The sequence below is a fragment of the Paramacrobiotus metropolitanus genome, unplaced genomic scaffold (assembly GCF_019649055.1).
Source record: "Paramacrobiotus metropolitanus isolate TYO unplaced genomic scaffold, Prichtersi_v1.0 Parri_scaffold0000019, whole genome shotgun sequence".
In the NCBI taxonomy this organism is placed as follows: Eukaryota; Metazoa; Tardigrada; class Eutardigrada; order Parachela; family Macrobiotidae; genus Paramacrobiotus; species Paramacrobiotus metropolitanus.
Genome location: NW_026570239.1, coordinates 265,052 through 282,034, shown reverse-complemented (window position 1 = coordinate 282,034; position 16,983 = coordinate 265,052). Strand labels below are relative to the sequence as shown.

The 16,983-nt window shown below is 42.9% G+C and overlaps 1 protein-coding gene across 1 annotated transcript; it reads right to left on the bottom strand.

Moving 5' to 3' along the window:
- Positions 1 to 3,191: 3,191 nt before the first annotated feature.
- On the bottom strand, positions 3,192 to 14,276 carry LOC129586064 (uncharacterized). Its single transcript, XM_055479060.1, has 10 exons — positions 14,094 to 14,276; positions 12,075 to 12,203; positions 10,110 to 10,172; positions 9,893 to 10,016; positions 6,737 to 9,090; positions 6,293 to 6,499; positions 5,745 to 5,868; positions 4,229 to 5,478; positions 3,860 to 3,960; positions 3,192 to 3,330 (listed from the first exon to the last, which is right to left on the bottom strand). Exons 1-9 carry the CDS (start codon positions 14,218 to 14,220, stop codon positions 3,866 to 3,868), a joined length of 4,473 nt encoding a protein of 1,490 aa, XP_055335035.1. The 5' UTR covers positions 14,221 to 14,276; the 3' UTR covers positions 3,192 to 3,330; positions 3,860 to 3,865.
- Between the last annotated feature and the right edge of the window lie 2,707 nt (positions 14,277 to 16,983).

Genomic DNA, 16,983 nt, shown 5'->3' with positions numbered 1-16,983 from the left:
TTTAGCTGAATGCAATTAACGGGGAGATGCAAAATAGGAATAATTTATTTCGGGGTTGTCCTTTGTATGTACACATATCAGCATGCGCGCCAGACGGCCATACTGTGCCTGTGTTACCTACGACCAGCACCCTTTAATAATGAGAAAAAGAGTAATACGATGATCAATCAGAATCTTAAGCATGATCGGCAAATACTGCCAATGTTGTCGAACTCTCTGCAGGTAGAAAAAGTCAAAGCGTAGAGCCAGCTGACGGTAAAACAATAATATAACCTAGACGAACAAGATAATGGATCTTCAAAGAGAGCCTGGTCAGCAAGCTGTAAGATTGTTTGCTTTTTGCAGGCAAGCAAATTTCGACCATAACATAATTATTAAAATGCTGTCTGCCAAACGGCAGATGTATGCCCCATACCTTAATACGGATAGCTGGGACGATACCCACATTGGCCACCAGACAAATGGGCCACCTAACAAAAACTAATCATAAGAAACCGAAAAACACTAGATATAGTTTATTATATTGTTCTGTTTTTTTCACATCAGCAGATGGTCGTCCACAAAATGTCGGGATTAATAAACGGTCGATTAGCAACTTGTCGATCATCGAGGTGTCGTTTCCACAAAATGCCGGGTTAACAATTTTTTATAGGCGAAGAACAGTGAGTTGTAAAGAAGGTAGGGAAAACGGGAAGTGGATATTGTAAGATCGCACTCATACAGTTCACAACACTCATACTACAATAACGTCATTCAGAATGCCACGTTGCACATAAGCGTTTTAACGCTATTATATTATGCGGACAATTAGGCGTTACAGAAAGCAGCAAAAATTTTGCACGAGCGCGCTCCTGCACATAAATCATGTGTAATAACGATAAATCAACATCTAACGGTATATATATGGGAAGTTTTTGCAAATAAATAAGTGACAAATGGGTGGCGTAGGCAGCGTAGAGGACAATTCCGTCAAAAGGTCACGCTAATGTAGTCTTCGTCAACACGGTGTCAACATGGGTTTGTCCTCATCGTCTTCCGGTTCTTTCACTGTCTCCACAGGGCCGACTCTTTCAGCACCACTGGGATTCGGACCCTTGCCGCTGCAAACACTGTCGAACAGCCAATAGCAGATGCCCAATTCAATGACACTCAGTAGAAGCAACAAAGCCGGCAGCTGGAACGGCTCCGGGACAACCAGTCCCAGCACCGGTAACGGGATGAATGTCCAGAACATGAAGCGGGATACTACAACGATCATGCGGCGCTCAAGGTCCATCCACGAAGCGCACATGCACTTGTGTTGTTTGTTTGTCCGTACAGCCGATTGATCAGGGTCCTTCGGTTTCTCCTCCTTCTTGTTGCGCGTCACATCGTTTGTGGCTTCTGTCGGCTTCCTGTTAAAAAACGTGGGTTGGCGGGAATTGTTTGCGTATTTATGCCGATGTTTTTTTCGTACGCAAAACACCTTTGCTGTACTTGAACAGTTACGGTGTTTTTCTAATAAGAACACCGTCGAAGTAAGTATAGACAACGCAATGAGTGAGGGAATCTGCCTACCAGATGCGCTGAAGACGAGTGACACAACAGAGCAGCAAGTTGACCACGCCCCAGCCGCAGAACACAGCAATTACAACTACTTGTGCCAGCATCGCGGTAATTGTCGGCAGCAAGAACATGGCCGCAATGATCCCAATCCATACCACATAGAAGCGTTCCGTCCCCGGCGATATGACTGTGTCGAACAGCGACAAGAGAGCCGGATAGCTGGTCTCTCGATGAGGATAGTGTAGATCCACATAGTACGACAGCATCGCGGTTGGTTGGCCCATTCCCTAAAAAGTATAATGCTCTGTCAATCCCGAGAAGAGACAACCATCGAGAACGTGAAGAAGTTCACATTCACGAGACCATATACGTTGAACAAATACACACCCGAACATTCAGATTTCCTAAAAAAGTTTGATCTTTGCACATAATACAGCACACAAGTCCACGCCTCACATTATCTCGCGTGACGCAGTTCCCGTACCATGTATTTCTGCAACTGGCTGAGAGGTGTTTAGCTCGAAAGTTTTGTTTTCACTGCGAGATTAGTGCTTGTACAGAGTTCTCTATCATCGGAGACTTTATGTTCAAGTGCTTGTATGCAAACTGGTGATTATGCAAATAACAGTTACTTTCGAAATTTTTGTACCTAGAAACTTTGAACACGTAAGCGATCTGTTCTTCGAAATACTGTATGTGCTTTGACGTGCCTGGAGGAGAACTCGTAACGAGTAAAGGTCGAAAGAGGATCACTGCCTTCCTCAGACGCGCATCACTTGATGCCCTGCTGATCGCTCTCGCATTCATCAGTGAGTGAACTTGAGGCTGTCTGTGGTCGGCGGCGTGTATTGTACAGTACTTGCTGTACTACCGTTCTATACCCGCTTTTAAGTTCACCTTTAGCTTTCCGCGCAACGTTTACCGTACTGTACTGGATGAGGTGAATCCTAGTTACTACCGGGTGGCTGAACAAAATGTCGGTCTGATTTACCATGGCGCGCTGGATCCGACCAGTGCTTGACTGTCATTATTTTAGTTACATTCGAAAAAGCAATGTTTTTAACATAGAAATTTCAAGTTAAACCAAGATTATCTCAGGATTCAACGTTTTTATGAATTATTTTGAAAGATTGGGTAGATTTCGAGGATGTCTTGGAAGCGGAAATTTGAAATTACCCATTCCAAAACTAAAAATTACTGCTTTTCAGCTAAGTAAGATAATTTGTCTCAAGTTAGTGTTTCGGGTAAAGGGGTTGTTTCTTGTTTATTTACTGTAAACAACAGCAATATTCTGTCAACCGTGTTTGGCCGGTAGATCTCGCCTCCTTAAGAACGAGCAGTGCAGCCGCGCGACCAAGTTACTTATTAGAGGCTCGCTCGCAGTTTGCACTAAATAAATACGACATGTCCTACATAACTAATAACTACAGTAGCTGTATATTGCAGTGGCACATGTTGCCATTCACCACATACAGTGGGTATGTGGCCGTTGCTCTAACTTCGTATTCCCGGTTTACGTATAGGCAGCCTGGAACGCTTCTGATTGCTATGTTAGCGGTTTCCGATCATGAACCCTGTGTAAGTGCCGATAACTATCAGATGTATTAACCGATTACACCGACCCTTAGAGCCGCACGCGCCAGGATAAACATTTTTATTTTCTTTTTGTAGCAACAGGAGTACGAAGCGAACGAAATTCCTGCTCTGTTGATCGGATGACACGTTAAAACGACCGGTAGCGCCATTCCAGCAATTAGACACGCGTGACAGAGTGCCCAAGACGGCCTGCAAACCACACAAAATTAATAATAAAGTGCTGTCTCAAAAAATAACTGAACGTATCCGATTCTTTCACAAATCTGTCTGCCAAAAACATAAACGATTCTTTTGAACGCTGCAGTTTAGGCTACCCTTGCTTGGTGACTGCAGACTGACCCTCGAGTTTGGTGTGTTGGCTAGCGCTTACTAGTTCAACTGGATGCGCTACAAAACATAGTTGTAATAATTTATCGCCAACGAATGCAAAGATTGAGAAATTACCTGCAGCCGACACGTTGCTGTGTTGTTGGCAGCGCATGTTGCCGGTAGAAAAATAAACGAGTCGGTGATTGACGGTCAGTGTGCCGCAATTCTGCCGGTTTCCGGCAGAAAGGCTGATGCGGCTCCTATGATCATCGGCCAGTTTATTTCTCTACCGGTGACAAGGACATGCCAGCAAACCGTGCGCCACTGCAAATTATGGTCGCTAGTGAACTACAGTCATATAGATCCCTTAAAGGCGTTAAGAAATTTCTACTGGAAAAATGGTGCTTACAGAGTATTACAGAGCACCCCCTCCAGCAGGCGACTCCACACCCTCTCTTGAGGAAATATCCGGTTCACAAAACTGAACTATTGGAGCAACACTTTCTTCACCTATGCCAGAGAAATATCCATGTAAGTCGGTTAAAAATGTTTACAAAACATTTATAACGTCCTCGATTCTATGACCAAACATACGTGACCATACATTCTATGACGTGTGAACATGCTAATACAAGGGTCAAAAATAGTCATTAGCTGACTGTCGATTGGGATCTTTATCCGAGCGCATAAAAACTGAAATTCAAATTAAAAATATTCAAAATTCAAAGAAAATGCCAACTTAAAGTTTCAAAAAGCGGCCGTTTCTTTGATTACTTACACAACGGCTCGTTAATGGAGTATTCCAGTTGATCAAAGTTTATAGCCGTGTGCAGATTTGCCGTAAGATTTTCCCGACAGTCTACCGGGTTGTAGAGTGTGCTTCTCGCAAATGGGGCAAAGCTCAATATGCCATCAACATAGCTAAGCTCTTCGGGTCCTAACTCCCACAGCAATGCTTTGTTGTTTTTCATCCACTGGCGAAACTCCGCGAAATCGCAGCTGCAGTGTAAATTGTGTAGGTATTCCAGGCGATGAATAACACTAAGATTTTTATTTATTTCGGCCGCAATAAGAATATCTGATTCCATGCTCAACACTTTTAAATGCAATAGATTGCTGAAGGTTCCCGGCTCGAGGTTTTGTACAGTTGCCATTCTGAATATCAAGCTCTGCAGCTTGTTTAATTTGCAGAAATCCGTTTTCTTGATGATCAAGCCACTGCTGTAAGATACCCTTAATATCATAAGGTTCACAAAGCCGAGACCACGAAGGACAGATGTGCAATGCGCATTCTTGCACAAATAAAGTTGAGTTCCCAAGATTAGCCGTCTAATGTGCCAAAATGCGCCGGACATATCATGCCTCTGCAATGTGTCTTCCAGGTTCAACCATACGGCCCGTAGGGGCGAATATGCAACTGTCATCGCAGCAGTTTGCCAGTCATCAGATGTAGTACCGCCGCCGCACGTTAGCTCTATCATTTTACTCTTGGAGCATTCACGTAACCTCTTATCACCGCACCTTAATTTAGACAGTGTCGTACACATTTCCATCGGAACATGGCTCTTCTCAAAATGCGGGAGGGGCTCAGCAGTATGCATGCCAGACCGTAGCATCGTGCAGTTGTAGGCGGTGTTCAACTTGACGATGTCTCTTGCGCTCAAGGCTCGTCTTTGTCCCATTTGAATGCGCTTTTTCAGTGAAAGATTAACCTTTGGAAGGAGTACTGGGAGATGCGGATGTTCAGGGTTTGTCAAGTCAAAAGCGCCAAGGTGCATGATCGATTCCAGATCGTATTCTGCGCCGTGCGTGCGCATCTGTGGAAATTTACGGAATACAATGTTGTCTGGCGAAAGTTCCGTATGATTCAAATAAATTTGCAAGTAATCGTCACGATCCGCTCGGTGATGTTCGTGAACGAATCCCAGCGCATGAAGAACCAGGTGCTGAATGGCCCCACAGAAAATGCAAGCATGCGTTAAGGTGATACTCTGCCGACCGCCTTGCCTGCCCACCTGAGACTGACATCTGTAAGCAGTACTACGGTATGACATTATGTTAAATTTCGAAGTTTTGGATGGCTTAAACTGTGGAAAGACGAATTTATAGATTTTAAGGCAGGTAAATATATGCAGGTTTGTCTAACTTACTTGAGCTCGGATAGGAAATACCGAGGCATTACGAAAGCTACGTAATGCCTCGGAAATACATACATTTTGTCCATCAGCTGGGTGCGTAGGGCTATTTTGGACAGGCTTGTTCTAACTTCTTAACAACGTTTAACGCATATTTACCTGTATCCTGGCATGAACAAAATATAGTCATTTTCTTCGGTGCGGGTTTGAAATGTTATGCAGTATGAAGTAAAGGAGGAGATCGAATTCAGTGCGTCCTGGATCGCTACTTGGTCGGCATTATCTGGGCATACCAAAGAGTCGTCGAATTTATTTAGATTATTTACGATAGCGCGAAAATCGATTATCTAATTCTACAATAGCACAAAAAGGTTATATCAAAGTTCTTTAAAAACTCTGGCAGTACCCAGTGAGTGAGTTACAGCTTGTCGTTAGGAGCGTTGTGGTCGGTCAGACCGTCAGGGTCACAAAGAAGAAGGCATTTCTAAAGGAAGGAAATTTTCGTTGTCCAAAAGATGGAGGAAATATCAATGGTTAAAAAGAAGGAAGGAGAAGTAAATGTCTGCGATGGAAATAACTCTGGGGAATTTAACGCAGAAACTTTTCTGCACAAAATATTCTATGCTCTTTTTTGACAAAACAATTCCCTTCTTTTATAGATGTCTTCCTGTTTCTGACCCTGGTCTTAGGCAGTACTTGGTATTTACCGAAGTAATCGCTAATTAAATAAGGAATATGCGTGTCGTTGTTCGGCCAAAATTTGTCGTCAGATAAGTATCCAGGTGCTGAAACAAGATCAATATCCAGCATTTGATCGTCATAGTGGTACAGTCTGCCGTCTGATCCGACTGTTGTTGTGGTCAGCTCGGATCGTCGCTCTCTTAGAATTTGCTGATTGAGCTTTTTTGTCCAATCTGGAACGCAGCACCGTCAGCAAAAAAAATCGTAACGAAGAATGAAGTTATTGTAGTCGCTTGCACTACTACACAGTGCGTATACAGGAAATCAGTAAACGGACTGTGTATGTATTTCCAATAAGTCTGCACAAGCAGTACATACGTTGCTGTACAGATACTGTTGTGCTTCGGCATACTAAAAATGTGGTAGAAAATATGCAAACCCCTGCAGTATCAGTATCTGAGTATACAAACCGTTTTGTGTCGGCTTTGTATGATTTGCGTAGCCTTCTGGTGAAGTGGGCCATCCTGTCAGCCACGTTCGCGAGACCGCCTTCTCGCATCTGGGAACGTTAATTGAATAGTTCCTTTGTTGAAAGTCTATCGTTGTTCCGCTACTGCCACCACGTGCATCGGCACAATTAATAGGTAAATATAGGTCTTCTTTTTTTATACACAGCCATTCATTAAGCCGTCCGACATCATACTCTTTTAAGTTCAGGGAAAGTATTATCGCACCGGCAGGGAGAAAGTTATCGTTGCAAAGCGACTGCACAGTGGTATTAAAATCAAAAATGTCTTGTGGCGTCCAAATGTGCAATCGGTCGATGATTTGCGACTGTAGCCAGTTGCGGTAGTCAGCAAATTCACAATCACAGTGCAGGTTATGGAGATACTGCTGATAGTCACTTGGAAAACTATTCATCAGCACTTCGCTCATTCTGTACTCCAATGAGAGAATTTGGAGATTTGGTAAAGCGGCAAAGATGGACGGTGTAGCGGAGACAACCGTTGATTTGGTGAGCACCAGAACACGAATATTAGGGACCAGTGTGAAATCTGCGGCTTGTAGGACAATATTTCGACAACTACTGACAACGAACTGTAACAAATTACTCATTTGTAAAACAGATAGATACGCTGCGGGGCGGTCTCCAATGCAGTCCGACAGAATCATTCTCGAGACCTGCATTCTCATCGGTGCAAAGGCACGGTACACAATGTAGTCTCCATCAAACAGCGATAAGTCCACACTGCGTACGGGCGGCTTAGCTAGAGCGAAACTGATTTCTCGTACCTCCCGCACTGTGCTGTTAGCCCAACACTCGACATCCAGAGACCTGAGATTCGGTGTGGAATTGTTAGCGAAAAACTGCAGACAATAGTAGTGCATAACCTCCTCTGTTCTATAGCCAGGAAACGATAAGGAGACGCCACTTGGCCTGCATGTTCGCCCAAATAGCGACGTACACTGCGCATAATTAAATTCGAAGCTGGAAAAGGTTTCTTTAAATTTTAAACTTTCATAAGTCGAATTGAAATGGTCCGGTGCACATTCGCTTTCGTTAACGGAAAAGGCAGCCTGGTTGAAGTTGATCATACCAAGGTCGGTCGGAAACGGGTGCGCTGCACAGTCAATCGGGATATAGACGTCACTGACCTCTACATCGCTGTTCCCGCCTCCCGTAGCATAGTAAAAAATTTCAGAATTTCCTGGTACTGCCTTGAGTAAGTTCTTTTGATGCAGCCATTTTCTTAACCATGAAAATTCGCAGTCGCAGTGAATCCGCTCCAAATAATTCTGCCTGCTGCGTACTAAGAAGGAATAGTCATTGATGATATGATTGATATCGTAGGGTGGTTCATGAATGCGCGTGCCGAAATTATACGGGAGCTTTTTGTGCCATGCAATTGCTCGCAGCTCCAGGAGATTTGTGAAAGTCCCTTCTTCCAAGTACAAAACAGTAGCTTGCTCAAAAATTATTAGTTTCAACTTATGTACGGAATAAAAGTCGGATTTTTTAATTCGCATATCCCAACAATTGAATATTTTCAACTCCTGCAGATTAAGAAAGGAGAACCTGGAGAGCTTTGCCGTGGGATCACGCACAATACAGTTCATTAAAGTCAACTTGATTATTTGTTTATCAACCGGAGACAGCGAATACGTGGTTATTTGGCTATCGATGAGGAAGACAATCAATGGGCGCAACGGCGGCCTTCCCAGCGCCGTGGCCATAGGTGCTAAAGCAGAAGCGTTCATTGTGTCGCTGCAGTCGATCACCAATATCTTTTGATGCGTGCAGTTTTCTCTGGTAGATCCCGAATATCCACAGTGTTCATTGAACTGTAGCGCACACTGTTCGGCTTTCATAGATTCTTTCGAAAAACCAGGAAACAAGCGTTCTTGTTCACCATGATCGTCGCGGCCTACCTGGCATCTGTATGCATTGCGCAGTTTAGCAGCGTCACGGACACTTAGACCCTCACGCTGTCCCATGCGATGGACTCCTTTCTGTCTAGGAATTATGACAGGGCGACTCACGGTTCTCGAGAAATCGTATGGACCGTAGTGCATCAGCGATTCTAGATCGTAAGCCGTTCCGAAAGTTGGCATATTTGGAATAGCACGATACTGAGATTCGTGGCCTTCCATAATCTCCCCTTCGTAGATAGCCACATAAGAATTTCGGTCGCTCCGACTGTGTTCGTGAAACAAACCGAGGGCGTGCAGAATCTCGTGCTGCACTATTCCTAGCTGAATACACTCGCTTGGATGCAGAAATACCGGTTGCATACCGCCGCGAACTCCAACGTAAGACGAACAACTGTAATTTGCAAAACAAATACGCCTGGGAAGTCTCCGCGTCGCTAAACTTAAATCCGATCTATGTAACACAAGCTCGATTCGCTCGATCATTTTTTGTGAAATACGAGCTCGCGCTAAACATTTTTTTCGCGAAAATTCTTTTTCTCTTTTCAATCTCAATCTTTCCTTTCTCTTTGTAATCACAAACATTTCCTTCCTTTAAAAATCTCTTTCTTTTAATTTATTCTTCGTGCTTTTAACCCTAGCCTCCAGTTATCTGAGCGCTTAGGTTAGCGCTGTGCATAATCACTAAACTTACATAATACGAAATAATAGGTGTAAGGTAGTTCGTACGGGACGATGGTCTTTAATAAGTATCACGTTGCAAGTATAAACGAAGTACTAAAAGACAGATTATGGAAAGAAAAACACAGTGATGCGATCAGATGAAAACAAACGCTTACAACTCCTTAGGGGTAAACGCTCGTTTTACGCAGCCTGAAGTTAAGGGCCAGTTATTGGGAGGGATCATGGGATTTCGTACTACTTAGCCTTCCTAATTACCTGTGTTTTGTTTCTGCTATGTTTGTGCACTTAACACTCAACACGGCACATTTTCCTGCTCCAAAATCAGAAAAATCTCGTTTTTTGCAAAAACAAGTGCACCATCGTAGTATACGTAATTAAAATAAATAATTTCATCTGCAGAGGCTCAAAGAGCATGGCCAAAAAAATTATCAGTACGTAATTTTTCGCGAATTTTTTTCTGAAGAGCACATTTTCACGTCAGTACAACGGTACAACCTAATGAAATGTCATACTTGTCTCCAGGCTTGAAGTGAATATAGTTTGCCTCGGTCTTTCTCGCTATAAAAGTCACACAATGGAGTGATTTATGCTCAATATTCAACATTGCTTGCTCGATAATAAAACGGTCTTGGAATCCTAAAAAATAACCGGGTCGTTAAAGTATAAATTGCAGTCTACGAAAAAATCTAGGCAGAAGAATTAAAACTTTAAAAAGGGTTTCTAGCGTACCATATAACTCGCTGATTTGATAGGGAACTTTTCCATTCGCCCATAATGTCAGTGTCTGGTTTCCTGCATTTGTGTAGCAAGAAATTAGTATCGAAATGTAAACATCATTTAATGTTATAATTCACTTATTAAGCGAGTATCTGTACGAGAATTCACTCGTACAGCCGTAATTTGGGTGGTACGAAAAATTTTTCTACAGCTAGAAGCCTTGATGCGTTCAGCGATGTCGCATTTGTACTCGTACATACGTTATTAAGCGCAATTTCATGACTACAATCATACAGCCGACATGATGTTAAAAACTGAGTTAGAAAATCACAGGTACACGTAGGAGCAGCTCAGCATAGGCACAGCATTTCGTTTAGGTACAGCATTTCAACAGGAAGGTGCTAAGATGTAAACACCAGTTAATCATAATGTAAAAAGTGTACCAACAATTTTAAATCACGAGACTGACACCATAATTATGCCAATGTTTCCAATAAATTCTTTTCAAAGGGCAGTTTGAACTAGTCGGGATCGTACTATGGGATCGAAATTAAACGGGAGCCGGAATATGGAATTTGTCGACGTATTAGTAAGTAATTGTATCCTACTCCAGCGTATCGCCACTTTTGCTACAAACACGTTGCAGTCTCCTTACCTGTCCCTGATTACACTAAAATTTACGAGTTTCTTAGTCAAACAAGTCAAGTAAACAAATTCAATTTATATCCAGCGTGTGGTACAGTTGGAACCGCCCAGATGAACATCGTAATTCCGGTTGTACTTTGTATTTTGGAAGGCTTTAAAATCACCGTTCTGTAATTTCCTGTTTTCTTTCCCGATAGGCGACTTCATGTGCACCGGTGTAATGTGAAAAGAGAAAATTCCGATTACAAATAGTAATTACATTTAAAATTATTTCCATAGGTAAATTCTACATATGAAAATCTTAAATCATTTTAAATTGCTGTTGTGTCGCTTCGAACTACTGAAATGCAATTTTGTGCAAAGAGAAACCAATCTACTGGCGCAGTGCACAGCTTCCTACGCTGCTTGGCAAAATTCTTTTCTCTGGTTACAAAATCAGATATTCCAATAACAACAAGAAAATAAAAAAACAAAAATCTCACTTGGTGTTATTTACACCTGTGCCGGCTGCGCGATATTCAAAATTTTCAATGTTTTGTGAATTTGTGTGGAATTATTGAATATCCGATATCGTACAGGTGTGAAAACATTCAGTGAGCTATTCATTTGTTTAGTTTTGATGTTGTTATTAGAAAAAATGGTTTTGCAGTCCGAAAAAATTTCACACGTTTCAATTAAATTCGGTTCAAAGGGCATTTTCAGCCAGCTGAGAGCCGGAATATGGGACTTGTCGAAGTATGCATTTTAGGATGCGCGTGAAAATCGGTAGCACATTAGTTTACTGACCTCCGTTTTGCTGCACGACAATTTTCTGACCCACATGTTGCTGATTAACACGACTTGCTGACAATCAGATTGCTGACCGACAGTTCGCTTTTCTACAATTTTGCTGCCCGACGTTTTGCGGAGTCTATTCTGCAGACCGACAGCCTGCTTATGGATCACGTTCTAGGGTTTTTGGTTTCCTGAGTGCTTTTGTTGGGTTTTTTAGGCTTCTTAGTGTTTCATTAAGTCTCCGTATGTCTTTTGGATTCTCGGTTTTTGGCCTTGGATGTGTTTTCTATTTGTTATCAAATGTTATCTTACCAGGGCACATAGGGGTCCTCCCCCTTCAAAAAAATCTGATTTTTTGCAGGAAGGTAGTACACATGTGCAGGACATTTAAAAAAATATTTTCAGCTGCTGTGATCAAAGTAGGCGTGGTCAATCGTAATTTAAAATCGCCTAATTAGCCAGTACTGCACACATGCTAGCACATTAGGTTTTATCACCAGGTCCATGTCACCGGCTCCTGTTTACGTATGACTGAAGCTTTTCATTCAATTCATATACCTGAGGTGTCATTATAGCCGAATCCAGTGCCAGCATCGGCAAATATAATGTCGTTTGCCAGTTTCCTGTTGCCATTTAAGTCCGACAAATAGGCTCGAATGGTGGCCGGATGGATGCGGTCTTGCCAGTCTACCAATACGAAAAAAACCATATTTTGAAGTGGAGTTCGTAATTACAAAATACATAGCTAAAGTAGTTATTTTACTTATTTACATTATGAATTTGAAACCAAAGGTCCAGCGATCTAACCAGAAAATTAAATAAAACTTTAGCATTTAGCTACACCGAGGCCACACTCCATGTAGCTAAACGGATAGGCATTTGGGCTTTCAGCTTTGAAAGGTACGAGCGCGGTTTGGACTTACAGCCCTGCTCCACCACACGCGGGAAGTAAAAAAAAATCCTTTGTTTCGAATGTGTAAGTCTACCATCCTTGCGTAATTTTTGGAGATAATCCTTGGTCAATAGCAACTTTCTAAAAGATTTTCCTTAGCAAGAAGCTAAAGAGCATGGGATGGGAGCAAAAGTTTTATCTTATTCGCAAAAATCAGATTGCTTATCAAGAAATAATCAAATTTCATTCCTATCTCTTTAAAAATTTAGGCGGATGAAAGGGAGTGTTAACGTAGTATTCTAGTGGCCCCTTCCAACTTCCGTCTAACATCATCTCTACAACGGCTGGAGTGGTTCTTTAGGTAACCACATTCTTTGGAAGGTACCGCTTAACATATAAGTCTATGGGAGATGGATCTTGTTTCGCGGTCATCTCGAGTAGCGATCATTGATCGCGCAAGGTTACCCAGTAATAAATGCATCTTGGGTGCCTTAATGCTTTACAGAAGGGCCCACTCAAACATCGGTTGTTGAAATTGTTATGGAGGCAGCTACAGATATAAGCATCAATAAAATGACCGCTACCCCCTTCACGCTACTGACACTTCGAAAAATCTTAATTTTAGTACCTGTGAATCGTAGCAAAAGTTACACTAGAAAATCATAAAGAAGGACGCTAAACGGCGCTTTTTTAATTTACTTTGTGCAACTGCCCGCATGTGGTGGAGCAGGGCTGTAGATGGGTGACGACTGATTGCACGGCCCGTCAGGCCTGTTTGCGAAGTCGTTAGTCAGCAGCAGCGGTGACCGTACGGATTGGCGTGTACGTTTGTAACCGACCAAAACGTCCGGACGACCAAGACGTCCGGCGGACGTTTTGGTCGTTAAACCGACCAAACCGTCCGGGGGCCAAAAAAACGTCCGCCGTAAATTTTGCCCACCTAAAATTTTTTGCGTTCATGATGCGACCAAAGCTCCAGAGAGCTTTTGCGTCCCGGACGCTTTGGTCGGAGCACTACTTCGGCCCGGACACTTTAATCGCAGCACTATTTAGACCCGGACTCTTTGGTCGGGGCACTATTTCGACCCGGACACTTTGGTCGGAGCACTGTCCGGGTCTAAATAGTGCTCCGACCAAAGTGTCCGGGTCGAAGTAGTGCTCCGACAAAAGTGTCCGGGACGCAAAGGCTCTCCGGAGCTTTGGTCGCATCATGAACGCAAAAAATTTTGAAGTTCCATGGCTTTGTGCCTCGTGCATGGCGCGCTTCATGTCAGCTGAACTCTTTAGGCTAGGGCAATTTTGTGGCGTTTTCATCTGTATTGTATGTATTACTGTTGTTTATCCCGGCAATGCCCGAGGTATCAACGAATTCTTTGTCGAAGTGGAAATTCAGAGCAACAGTATTTTGATGAACGTAAAGTAATTTTTTGAAAGTTTTTGATGCATTAGTTAGTTATTTAGCTTTAGTGAAATTATGAATAGAGTGACAGAAAGGGAAAATATTTGGACTTCCTGATTACAAATAGCTTTTCAGTATCTCAGTTGGACCGCTACCGATTGGACAGCTCTAGCCTCTGCCGTGGACTATAATGAAATGACCAAAGCCGATTGTAGAAGGCAAAAATATAGCTCGACAATAAAAATAAAATAAAAAGCAATAAAAACACAGCTCGATGCCAATTTACCATAGGGCAGATCATCGGAATTATCGTCCAGATCGTCATGGTAATCTCTGTTGTCCCCCAATCCAGCATTAGGCTGAATTATGTTATTAAAAATAAATAAGACGTGGACAGCCGCTTTTATGCCCATCGCAGTGGTACAAGATTTTGCCAGAGAATAAGTTAGTTATTACGTAAGACGCAAAGGCATGGGTCGTTTCACCATTAACAGAGCGCTTTGCTCTCGCAAATGACTGAAAACATAAATATTGGGTCAAGCCCTCGGCCGTAAGTAGCCCGTAACTAACATTCACGCTTGCTTCTCTCCTATCTTCATAACACATCGGTGAGTGTTTCGCAAGCCCAGTTGGCCGATCCTTAATGACGATCAAACATGTGGCCGAAGTGACTAACTGAATTGTAGCGTTGTCCTACGAGCTATGGCCTTTAGCGGGATTTTGCACAAGGTGTTGCACCGGTGATCTACTGTATCGTATGCGTAAAGATACAGCGAGAGATACAAATTCATTGGTTATGCTGAACTTCAGATCACGCATGGCCCGCCGCGTCAGAATTTGCGCGTTAGGTTTATTTGGAATGGCTGGTGCATCTTAAATGTTCATATCATATCGAACCTGTGCAGTTATGGAAATTTGACGCTACGACAGCTACGCTATTTACAGTAACTCGAACTATGGGTTATAACGCAAGTTACGATACAAATATTTTTTTAAACAATTTCACAAGGTTAATCATCTTCTGAATAATTTCTTTACATGGATATCTAAAGACGCAAACCGCAACAACTGATTTTCAAAATTTGCGTCTGAAGAAAACAAAGTATGACGCCTGGAAATACCGGCATCAAAATCAATCGGTTTTTGAAAACGTACAATATTGAGAAGCAGATTGCGCAGCCTTTGCTTAAGATGACCAACAGAGGTTTTCGAAGTACAAGTACCAGTATTATTTATGTTCGTATTTTTGTTACCATGATAATCATCGCAAAACGTCCCTATTTAAATGGGCACCGCGACATTTCGCCGCCGACAACTCGTCGCAGGACGTTTGGTCGCAGAAATTTTGCAGCAAGGTCATCTCGCCTCGCGACATTCCGTCGCGGGACATTTATTCGACTGGACATCCCGCCTCGAGACATTTCGTCGCCAGGCCGTTTAGACGCCGATATATTTCGCCGCGAGGCTGTTTCGACGAAAAGTCCTCTTTGGCAGACAAACACTCAATCAGGTCAATTGAAACAGTCGAGCAAAACCTAAAAATAATTCGGAACACACAAAAAAATAACCTAAGAAACCCAAGAAAACTAAGAAACCTAAGAAACCTAAGAAACCTAAATCACCCAAAAACCTAAGAAACCTAAGAAACCTAAGATACCTAACAAATCTAAGAAACCTAAGAAACTTAAAATACCTAACAAGTCTAAGAAACCTAAAAACCCAAGAAAACCTTCTAAGAAACCCGGAAAAGTAAGCGTGTCAATTCTTTTGCGGCGAAGTGTCCTCGACTAGACGTGTTGAGACAAAAAGTCGCAAAGTTAAAATGTCTCAATGCAGATTGTTTTAAACCGAAGTGTCCCAGCGTCAAAATGTCCCGCGGCGAAATGTCTTCGCAGCGAAAAGCCGTGCGTCGAATTTAATTGCGGCAAAATGTCACACTCCCAAATGTCCGGGTGCGTTTAAATGTCCTTCGTCTAGACGTTTAGTTGCCTCTGCTTAGAAAGCTTTCTAAGCGTGTTTACCTACTTCCAACTGTATGTGGTAACCAGCGGCACTCCTGCATGTCCGCTGCATTTCACCGTAGTTATGTACAACATGGAGCTACGCTACCGCTTTTAATAGTTTGGCTATGGCTATTTTGCCGCACTATGGTGGCCGCAATAGCTTGTTGGCTATTTTACCGCACACTGCGTTAAAACAGCTCGTTAGCTATTTTGCCGCACTATGGACGGGAAAAGGATAATTACGTATAATGTCGATGCTGCGTGGACGGGGAAACACGGGTGTTGGCTGCGTGCACGGGTGACTGCACGGGCGTTGGCTGTGTGCACGGAGTTCGGGAACGGGTGTTGGCTGCTTGCACGGTGAGTGCGCAACGGATCCAACTCCAAAACGGCCGTTCCAGGATCCATTCCGAAAACGAACGCGGTAGCCATGGCTATCGCATTCCAATTCCTGCTGCTTTTGGCATCTCTCACTACGATATTATGCCCTTCATCCAGTTTATAATCTTCTTCCAATTTAAAATATAGTAATTCTGAAATAATAGAAATCACCCGTGTCCGCAGCCAACGCTCGTTCCCAAACTCCGTGCACGCAGTCAACACCCGTGCGGACCCAAAAAGATCACCCGTGCACGCAGGCATACTGTAATTACAATAAGGGACTCGGTAATAAAGGGAAACTCTGCTAACACATCCCCTTAAACTGCCCGCACTAGTTATCGGTTCCTTCGACATCAGAGGCTAACAGCTAGTGCGGGCAGTTTTTCTGGATGCGCTATCTCAAAAAACAAGTGTAACGAGCGTGCGAGTTACGCTACGAGTTTTGATATTCATGCAAGGAAAAAGTATCCTATATATTAAAGCAGAGATCTGATTCCGGAACGCTCCCGCCTCCAAAACGTTTCGAATGGCTAGAACCAGCCTTACGTGTCGGATTGGCCGGAACCCGCCTAGCGACTTTTAAGCTTTTGCAGCCCATTAAACCTGTGCTGTTACGTCTTTATCCTTACTAAGCTTCCAAAATTTAGTACCTTTACCTGTAAAACCTTCACCTGATAAACCGAATCTCACATTTAGCTTTATTCCATACTAAGCTTTAAGTCCTTAGTGCTTTAACAAACCTGATAATTTTAATTACCTTAAAAAATTTTGCGGCACCCACCCTTTGAGCCT